The sequence below is a fragment of the Bos grunniens genome, chromosome 5, assembly GCF_055505025.1.
Source record: "Bos grunniens cultivar Pamir isolate PY7600 chromosome 5, Bosgru_T2T1.0, whole genome shotgun sequence".
In the NCBI taxonomy this organism is placed as follows: Eukaryota; Metazoa; Chordata; class Mammalia; order Artiodactyla; family Bovidae; genus Bos; species Bos grunniens.
The window spans coordinates 121067268-121077430 of NC_141169.1; the positions used below are offsets into that span (position 1 = coordinate 121067268).

The 10163-nt window shown below is 66.3% G+C and overlaps 1 protein-coding gene across 14 annotated transcripts; it reads right to left on the reverse strand.

The window, feature by feature from the left end:
- Positions 1-193: 193 nt before the first annotated feature.
- MAPK11 (mitogen-activated protein kinase 11) lies at positions 194-7252 on the reverse strand. 14 transcript variants are annotated; one of them, XM_086403491.1, is made up of 12 exons: positions 6075-6619; positions 3874-4003; positions 3748-3806; positions 3531-3642; positions 3430-3459; positions 3302-3349; positions 3108-3222; positions 2799-2870; positions 2495-2574; positions 1993-2071; positions 1738-1911; positions 194-1482 (listed from the first exon to the last, which is right to left on the reverse strand). In XM_086403491.1, the coding sequence occupies exons 1-12, from the start codon at positions 6380-6382 to the stop codon at positions 1403-1405; spliced, it is 1287 nt and encodes a 428-aa protein (XP_086259617.1). In that variant the 5' UTR covers positions 6383-6619; the 3' UTR covers positions 194-1402. The 14 variants fall into 14 exon arrangements, 9 of the variants coding, with proteins under 9 accessions (XP_086259617.1, XP_086259619.1, XP_086259618.1 ...); XM_086403493.1 differs by having other exon boundaries at positions 1993-2032; positions 6075-6203; XM_086403498.1 differs by having other exon boundaries at positions 200-1482; positions 3874-4007; positions 6554-6752.
- Between the last annotated feature and the right edge of the window lie 2911 nt (positions 7253-10163).

Here is a 10163-nt window from a genome sequence, read left to right on the forward strand (position 1 = left end):
CATGCTCCCTGACCAGAGTGAGGGGCAGGTCTGGGTCTGGACCAGACACTGCCCAGTGAACCTCTGAGGGCAGCGGGTTGATTGTGGGTGGACATCCTGTTCTGTCCACCTCAGATCCCGCTGGCCCTCAGGGACCAGCGGGACATGGCCCTGCTCTACAGGCAGAAGGGGCAGCAGGAACTGGAGCCTGAGACACGAGCCTCATGGGGGGCAGGACCCCCTTTATTGCAAAACCCCTGTGCAGGCACTTGACACTCAGACCTCCCTGGTCCCGCAGGGTGAGAGGTCGCCACCTGGCAGGGAAGCCCCTTGACGGCGGGCCCACACCCCCAACACATCTGGAGCAGGGGCCTGTCCCAGAGGTCGCTGGGTCCCCTCCACTCTGGAAGGACAGAGGACAAGGGCGGACGCACAGACTAGGGCACCCCAGGTCCCAGCAGCAGGACCAGAGGGCGGGCAGGGGTAGGGCGGGCACAGGTTTCTCCATCCACTCGGGGCCAGGATCCACGTCCACGCTGATGGGCGCCTCGAGGCCGGAGCCCCCCAGGCCTGCCAGCCCCCAGGCGGGCCCGGACCCCTGTGCCTCAGGAGCCTGCTGCAGCTCCCACGTCCAAGGGGAGAGGGGATTTGCTCACAGGGGTGCCTGTGGCCACCTGAGCCCCTTGCATGCCGCCCAGCAGGCTCTTAGCAAAGCCTTGCGCCTCACCCACCTCGAGGACTGAAGGCAGGGGAGGCAAGGGTACAGTCACCCCCACTTGGGCCTGCGGCTGGTCACACCGCAGCTCTCAGGGGCCCTCAGACACACGTGCCTCAGTTTGCCCTGACATGTGGATTCCAGGACACACGCACCGCATACAGCACGGCGGACACGTGGCTCCAGGCAGCCGCCCCACTCCACCCCCCTACAGAAGACCCTTTGAGCCTCAGCACTTTTGAAGGGAACCCCTCACTTCCAGACGGAGCAGCTCTGACCATCAGGACTCTTCCTTTGTCTCAGGGAGGCTCCAGCCCCAATGTACTTACCCCCACCCCCCCAGAGCCAGCCCTCTGGGATCCAGGTCTGGGAACACACACACTGCCCAGGGAGAGGTCTTCTGGCACCCAGGTCCCCCCAGGGAGGCCCTAAAGGGGACCTTGGGAGGGGGCAGGAGGACAAGGACGTGCAGGACGCTGTGCCTGGGCTCCCACACCGCGGCTCACGCCCGTGCAGGCGTCCACACACGAGCAGGTTCCCCAGAAGGCGCAGCGTGAGGACGGGGGTCCCAGGCCGGGGCTGGGTGCCACTGGCTGTAGTGGCGTCAAGGCAGGCGCCCCCCATGGGGGCCTGGCAGGCCGGGGCTGGTGGCAGGTGGGCTCAGGCCCCCGCTTGAGTCCCAGCGGGGCAGCTGGCGGCGGTATTCCATCACTGCTCAACGTCCAGGCTGCCCAGCGGCTGCGGGGGCTCTGGGGGCTTGAAGCTGAGGACTTCCTGGTACGTGAGCTCTGTGCAGGGAGGTGGAAGCGTGCGCTCAGGCCCCCAGCGGCCCACGCCCCCCACCCTCTGGGAGCAGCCCCCCTTCCTGGGCCCACCCTGTGCGGCCCCCAGGTTTCTGGTGGACTCACCCAGGCCGAGCTCTAGCTGCCCCTGCCCACCCCAGTGTTGGGGGGGGAGTAGATGGCCCCACACCCAGACCCTCTCGGAGGAACAGGAGCCCCCGCTGAGAATGGCCAAGGCCAGCCTCGGGGACGCGGCCCCACCCTTCCACTCCTCCACCGTGCGCTCCTTGGCCTCCACGCTCTCGTCGTAAGGCTCCGCCTCGGGCTCGTCGTCCGGGTCGTGGTACTGGCTGAAGTAGGCGTGTGCCAGGGCCTCTGCCGCGCTGACCCTCTGGTCACTGTCCAGCACCAGCATCCTGCCCAGGAGGTCCACAGCTGGAGGGGCGGGGGTGCCAAGTCAGCTCCACCCCTGGGGCCGAGCGTGGAGCCCCACCCAAGCCCCCGGCCCGTCCTCACCCAGGGGGTTGGCTCCGCGGAAGATGCTCCTGAGGTCCTTCTGGGGCATGGGGGGCAGGGACTGGATGTAGGTCCGGGCCTAGGTGCCCACGGAAGGGTCTGAGGGGCTGTTCAGGGCCTCCCCGCCCCCGGCCCTAAGCCAGGCAGGGGCTTGATGGGAGAGGCCCCCAGCCTTCCTCTCCAACAGGACTGGCCAAGGGCATGCATGGAACAAAGACCTCCCACCTCGGATCTGGGGGCTCCAGCACCTCGCCTGGCCCCACAGGCCGGCAGGCCCAGGTGTGGTGCCACTCCACGGTCCGTAGCCAGGACACTGCAGGTGCCCAGGCTTCACCCGCCCTGTCCCTCACGCCAGGAGTGTCTCCCCAGGTCTCCCTGAAGGGGGCCGGGCCCGCCTTCGTGTCTGTTCCACTGTGACCCATGCTCCCCCCATAGGGCCCCATCTAGTCCCACAGCCCCTCTTTCACCAGGTCAGCAGAGGGGCTGGTGACCAATGACTCACATGTTCCGAGGATATCTTTGCTAGAACCTCAGGACTGGGTGTGCCCACCACCTCCATGATACGCTTCAGCTGGTCGATGTCTGCCTGGCTCAGGAAAGGTCCAACAGCCAGGCATGGACTCTCCTGGGATCCCAGACCCCAGACCTTGGGTCACTGCCCAGACCCTGCTCTCCTGCCACTGGGGACGATGAGCCCAAGGTGGCATGGTGTGGGGCAGAGGAGGCAAGGGCCTGAGCCCACCTCCCTCGACCCCCACCCTGCAATAGGAGGCCCAACCCTCCTCCCCAACCTGAACCAAGGATACAGTCACTTCCGGGGAAGAGAGCCTTTCCCTGGAGCAGCTCAGCCATGATGCAGCCCACGGACCAAATGTCCACTGAAGGAGAAGGCATGGCCATCAGTCTGCCTACCCCAAGCTCCGCCCCAGAGAGCCGGGGGCTGGACCCACAGCCCCACAGTCACATCCAGGCCCCTTCCTAACGGCACCCTGGGCAGGGCAAGGGTCAGCCCAGGACCCGCGGTGCCCTGCTTTTCTGAAGGTCTGGTCCTGAGCGCCTGGCCTCTGGGTCCCGCCCAGCCCTCCGCAGGCCGCACCCGGTGGGGCTGCCGTCACCTGTCTGGTTGTAGTGCATCCAGTTCAGCATGATCTCGGGGGCCCTGTACCATCGTGTGGCCACGTAGCCAGTCATCTCCTCGTCTGCCTGGCGCGCTAGCCCGAAGTCCAGGATCTACGGCGACCCCCAGCTTCAGCCCTGCGGGTCTCCACGTCCCCGCAGCCACCTCCCAGCCCCTGCCCCAGCCGCTCACCCGCAGCTCGCAGTCCTCGTTCACGGCCACGTTGCTGGGCTTCAGGTCCTGCGGGGCGGGCGGGCGCGGTGAGAGGCCGGCAGAGTCCTGGGCGCAGGACCACCGCCGCCTCCACGCACCGCACCTACCCGGTGGATGATCCCCGCCGAGTGGATGTACTGCGAGGGGGAGATGGCGCGGCGTCAGGCGCTGGCCCCCGCGCCGCCACCCGCTCCCGCTCCGCGCCCACCTTTAGCCCGCGCAGCAGCTGGTACACGAGGAACTGGACGTGCTCGTCACTCAGCGCCTGGCACTTGACGATGTTGTTCAGGTCGGCGCCCATCAGCGTGGTCACCAAGTACCTGGGTGCGGCCGGGAATGAGCCCCGCGCCCCCGCGCCCCCGCCCCCGCGCCCCCGCCCCGCCCCCGCGTCCCCGCGCCCCGGCCGCCCCGCCGGCGCCGCTCACACTTCGCTGAAGTCCTCCAGGGCGGTGGCCGGCGTGAACACGTCCAGCAGCCCGATGACCTGGGGGTGCGGGGAGTCAGAGCTCCGCGGCCCGCGCCCCGCCCGCCCACCCGCCAGCCCCGCTCACGTTCTCGTGCTTCAGGTGTTTGAGCAGCCGCAGCTCCCGGTAGGTCCTCCGCGCATGGATCAGAGACTGGAAGGGCCGCGACAGCTTCTTCACCGCCACCCTCTGGCGCAGCCGCGTGTCGTAGGCCGAGCTGCAAGGCCGCGCGTGAGGCCCCGCCTCGGTGACTGGCCAGAAGGCCACCCACACGGGCATGAGACCTCACTTGCTCCCATGCTCTCCCCTCCCTCCTGGGGTCTTCATTTTTTAAAATATTTATTTGTTTGGCTGTGCTAGGTCCTAGCTGAGGCATGTGGGATCTAGTCCCCTGACCAGGGATTGAACTCTGGCCTCCCCGCATTGGAAGGAGGGCGTCTTAGCCACTGGACCACCAGCGAAGTCCCCCTCCTGGGGTCTTGCTCCTTCCTTCTGAGGCAGGTCCCCTTCCACTGACTCCCTGACTTCTGGCCTCCCGAGCCCACCTGAATTTCTCCTGACTCCTGCCCCCCACTCAGGGTGGAAATACCACCCCAGGGAAACAGCCAGAAGTGTGCTCCCAGAGTAGATGTTCCTCCAGCTCCCTGTGGGCCAGGGGGTCTGGGAGGCCCCCAAAGGGTCCCAAAGCCATGTCCAGAGCCCCGGAATGTTCAACATGTGGAGGAGAACCTGACCGAAGGTGTGTGTTGCATCCCTATCTTTGACAGTGAGAAACCAGACAGTAGGAACTGTCCAGCAGAGGCTGGTGTCTGGACCCCCAGAGCGTTTCCCCTCCTGCAGCCCCACTCCCCGGAGGGCCAGACCTGCAGCCGCCGTGCCCAGCTGCTCAGTGCACCCTCTGACCGAGCCAAGCCCTCCACCCCCCCACTCCACTGCTGTCTCAGGATCTGCCTTCCCTCCAGCGAGCTGTCCTGTGCAGCCACCCCACCCCTCCACCCCACCCCTCCACGCCCACAAAGGGAGCCTCCTGCAGCAAGTGGGATGCTCGTGGGCGATGGTGGAGGAAAGCCGCCCTGGGGTGGGAGTCAGGGGGAGTTGCCCCTCACAGGGGAGGGGAGCAGACCCTTTTCTGTCCGCAGGGTCAACAGAGGACTGTGGGGATTGGCACCAGGCCATCAGACTCATCCGAGGAGGGAGCCCAGGAGTGACACCTGCCTGGGGGCCCGCTTCCAGTCAGGGCTCTGTCAGCTCCCCCAGGGGCCACGCGCACACACCCTCTCCTGCCCCTGAGGCCTTAGGGGGAAGCCAGAGCGCACTGGCTGGGGCAGCTGGAGTGGCCTGGGGTTCCCGATGGCCGGCCAGTGACAGCATGAGGCCTGAGGCCCAGGGGACCCCGAACCCCTGCTCCAGGCTCCAGCGCTGGGCCCTGGGAGGGATCTGAGGTGTCCCACCTGGAAGCTTCTGCCGCGTCCTAGAGCAACAGCTGTCCCCCAGGGGCCTGCCTGCCCATGCCCATGGCCCCACAGACACCTGGCACCTCACCGCTTCTGGACTGGGGGGCACCCTGCAACACCCACACCCACAACTGGCCTCAGTGTCAACACTGAAACCCCAAGGACGGTCTGCAAGCCCCACCCGGCCCCACCAGGTCCAGAGGCCTCCCCAGGCCCCACCCTCCCTCCTGTCTGGGCCCCAGGGTCTCCATGCAGTGTGCGCTCTCTTGTTTGGGGCAAAAATGGGGAGGGGTGTAGACCCCCTAAAGACTGTTGGGGATGGTAGGCTTCTCTGATCAGGCCTGAGCCCCATTCGGAGTCTGAGACCCCTTGGAAAACGGGGGAGGAAACCAGGCCCACGGAGGAGCTGGAGGTCATTCTTAGGCAGGGGTCTTGGCGCCCCACCCCTAAGCTGGGCTCTTCTTTTACAAGCAAAACTACCCACCCTGGGGCGGCGGTATCTACCGGAGCCCAGGACTGCCTGACCCTTGACCGGGGAATCCCAGATGCGTGCTCACACATCCAGGGCCACGAGACCGGCCCTTTCGCCAGCTGTGACGCCGCAGATTCAGACCCGGAGGAGGACGCCCCGGGCTGGAGGGGCAGAGGGACGCCCCTTCCCCGACCAAGGAGAGGCTCGGGGAGGAAAATTTCCCTCGCACCCCCACCCCGCATTTATTCCTCGGATCTGCGTAAGGCCCGGGGGCGGAGGCAGGGCGAGCCCCTCCCCGCGTCGGAACCCCGCACGGGGGGGAGGGGCGCGCGCGGAGACCCCCCGCCCCAGCCCGCCCCTACCAGACTGAGCCGTAGGCGCCCGAGCCCACCGGGCGCAGCCCCTGCAGCCGCTGCGGCACCTCCCACAGCGTCTTGTTCAGCTCCTGCCGGTAGAAGCCGGCGCGCGGGCCCGACATGTCCGGAGCGGCCGCAGTCGGCGCGCGCCCCGCCCCGCGCCCCGCGCCCCGCGGAGCCCCAGCCGGCGGCGGGAGGCGGGGCGGGGCGGGGCCAGGGAGGGGGTTCCCGCAGACGACGCGCGGCTTCCAGCCGGCCCCGGGCGGCGGCCGGGCGGAAAGCGGCCTTCCCGGAGAGGGGAGGGCGGCAGCCATGGAACGGCTCCTGGCTCCTCCCGCGGCCTCTTCCCGGGGACTGCGCGCCTCCCCCAAGCGCGCCGCGTGTGTCCTCGGAGCGGCACCGCCCGAGCCGGGCCGCCGCCACCTCCCGGGCTCCGCTCCCCGCACCCTCCCGTGCCCGCACCCAGGGCGCCACCCCTGCCCAGCCTTCGCCCGCACTCCACCACCCGCCTGCTCTGGGTCCTGCGTCTCCCCGCTCCAGCCTGCTCGGGGGCGGGCACCCCTCCTCTCCCGGCTCCTCATCCGGGCCCTGCACCCCTCCCGTCCCCCAGCGAGCTCCCCCTGGAATGAAGGCAGAATCCTCTAAATCAGAGAAGCCAGGGTGAACCATGGAACATATATATATTTATATTCATATACATATTTTTCAGAATAGAACTCCCCTCCCCTAATAAAAGCTAGGCATTTGGTTGGGTAGGGTCCCTTCCGCGTGGGCCGATGGCGGCGCCTGGAACCCTGGGTCGGCCTGGCTTCCCTTCCCGTTTGGCCATCCGGCCTTGGCAGTGTGGTTCGCTTCCTGGTAAAGCTTCCCCGACCTGGTGGGGCCTCCTGCATTGGTGGCTCCAGGGCCGGTCTCAGCCGCATCTTGGGGGAAGCGCAACTGCCGGGCCGGCCCGGAGACCCGCCCTCAGGACCAGGGACAGCGGCGGCGCCGAGGGGATGGGAGGGCTGGACTCAGGAAACTCTCCCCACCTGGGCCGTCTTTGGGGCCTGGGACCCGTCCTCCTGCTGAAGTAGCCCCCTCAGCTGTGACCTCTTCCAGGAAGCCCACTCTGACTTTCTCAGGTACTGCGGGGTCTCGAACTGCGAACTCCACCCCGCACGGGGCATTTCCTCTCTGCCCTGGGAAAGTGCAGTTTGCACCGGCTGCTGTCACTGAAAGGGGCTGGGCCTGTTTCAGCATCTGTCTGGAGCTCTGGGCGGGAGCGGCTGCTTCTGTTTGAAGTGACCAGGGTTGAGATAGAGCATCTCTGGGGAGTCAGCCCCCGACCCGCACCCTGGGAAAGCGGGGTGGGGGAGGGTGTGTGGGGGGGGGAGGGCCGGCGCTAGGCTGCCCATCCCAACAGAGTGCGACCTCAGACTGAGTGCCCAACCTTCCCCTTTTATGAAACAAGCAAAAATCTGAGTGTTTATGTGAAACCTCCTGATATTGAAACATTGATAACCAAATTAAAACATGTCAACGCAGTCCCAGGCAAACGGACAGTTGTGCCTGGCGAATCTGGGTCCTGCAGGGAGCCTAAAAGTAAGAAGGGTGCCGGGTCCCACTCCCAGCGCGCGGGCCTCAGTTCCTCTCTGGGCGCTGGGAGCGCGGGATGCGGTGAAGACGCTGGTGTCTCCTCCCCCAGCCCCCGGCCCTACCCCCGCTTCCTCGGGGCCCCGCGATGGGGACACCTTTCCCGGCCGGGCGAAGTGACTGAGGTTTTGTGCGGAGTTAATGGAGCTTCAGCTAAAGCGAGGAGGGAGGGGAGCGGCGGGCCGTGGGAACCGGCCGCGCGCCGTAGGGAAGGGCGGCCTTTGTCTGCGCCGAGGCCGCGTGGGGCGGGCCGCGTTCCCATGGCGACCCGCGTCCCCGGCAGAGCGGGGTGGAGCGGGCGCCGGGCCCTCCCTCCTCCAAGGGGGCCAAGAGGTCTGTCGACTAAGGGAGCCCCGCCCCGCCTTCTCCCGTCGCCCTCTTTCCCCCGGAATCGCAAACGCGAGTGGGGATTCTGTCCTCCGACAGGATCCGCATTTTTTGTTCCTCACTGTGCCGTTTTCAGGGTCGTACTGGGCGGTCTGGAGTCTGGAGCAGGGCTGGCGTGGATCAAGGGCAGACAAGAGCGGCAGGCACTGCCGTGTGAGGAGGGCGCGGTGGGGCTGGCACAGACGAGCCCGCGTGAGCCCTGGGCTGCCGACCCGACCCCACCCCTGGCCTCTTTCCACTCCCTATTGTGATTCACGGGGCGGGGGGCATACCAAGATCCCGCATGCCGTGTCCACTGTCTCCTCCCCACACGTCCAGACCACCCCCTCCTCAGCCCCACACTGGTCTTCTGACTGGCTGCACGTCCCCCTGAAGGGAAGAAACCTTTAGGGAGGTCAGACGAACTTTCTAAAATGCTATCTGGCCCTGTCACAGGGGCCCCGTGACTTAGAGGATGTCTCATGCTCTTAACAATCAAGCAGGGTGTGGTCCTGGGCTGGCTGTTTTCTGCAGCTTGGAAGGAAAAGTCTTCGAGGTTGCTGGTCACCCTTCTGTCTTTGCCTCTCCTGGCTCCCACGCATTGGGAGGAAAATGGGAAGTGCAGAGTGACGGAAGGCTGCGTCACGCCTCGGTCTGTCAGTCTCCTGACCCCTTCAGGCTGGCCAGCCCACCCCCGTGCACCCAGCATCCACGCCCAGTTTCTCTGCTGGCTGGGCCCATGAAAAGTTGGCCTCTGGATCCATTCACAGGCCTGTCCACGGGGGAGAGCACCCCGCCTGTTCGACCTGCAGCAGAAGGCAGCAATCTCACCGCCCTTCCCCAACTACCAGTGGGGGGAGGCAGAAGTGCCTGCAGGGGTCCAGTCTAGGAGCCAGGCCTCCAGGCCCGGGCTCCCTCTGGCCTCCCCCACCTCGGGTTAGCTCTCCCCGTTATGCCCCCTGCTCCAGCCTAGCAGTGTCTCGTTCCGACCCCCTGACGGGCTGGGTCTCGGGTGTCGTGTCAGTGGTCCTTGGGGTCGGGGGTGCCAGGTGTGCCTTCCACGTGGGAGATACCCACTCTTGTTTCATGTGGCTTGAAATCGGCTGCCTGTCCAGAAATGGCTCATGATCGAAAACCTCACCCGCTGAGACCTCCCAACCGCAGTGGCGTACACCAGGTGGACACAGGCCGGGGGGCCTGCCAGGAGCCTCCAGATCCTGGGAACAAAGCCGCACAAACCGCGAAGCACGTCAGACGGATGGAACCCAAAGACATGTGAGCACCTGGATGGAGCCGGATCTGAAGTTGGGTCCTTCACTTGCTTTTATGAAGCCACTAAATCCCTTTCCTACTGGGGTCGGTATTCTTGGACCACACAGGCTCCCTCAGGGAAGACCCTTTCTGTCCCCTTTACTGCTGTATAGCTAGTGCCCAGGACGTGCTGAATGAACGAACATGTGAGGGCCCCGACACACTGATGCTATGTGCGTGCGTGTGCACACCTGTGTGCTCATGGCACGTGTGCTTGATGGCCACAGGCTGGTACACCTCCTGGTTCCTGTGCTGTGTGCAACGTGCGATTGGGAACGAGCCCCTTCCCCCAGGGCAGCCTCTGGGGCAGCCCCACTCCCTGCACTAACAAAGGGGCCTCATGCTCTTGGGAGCACGGCCCTTGAGCTCTGTGTATGTGCTGAGTCATCCTGGGCTGGTCTAGGGCGCCCGGGAGGTGCCAACCCTAAAAGACCCACAGCCTTGAGCAGCAGGGACCCAGAGCCTCTCTCTGGGAACCACCGTGCCCACCCACGTGTACGCAGTAGGGGCTGAGCAAACGTGCGCTGGGTGGACCACACTGCGGGGCGCCCCACCTCCGCAAGGAGTAGACAGCTCCCGGTGCGCACGCCATGCCATGCCTGCCCCTACCGCCAGACAGCGCCCGAGGCAGCCCCTCCCCCGCTGGGCGGGCCGTCTCCTAGCTTCTCAGGGTCTCTGGGACCAGCTCCCTCTCCATAGCCCAGAGCTCCTGGCCCAGGTCTGACCAGCATCCTGTCCCACTGGGGCCGCAGGGAAGACGGGGACCGAGGCCCCACAGGCACA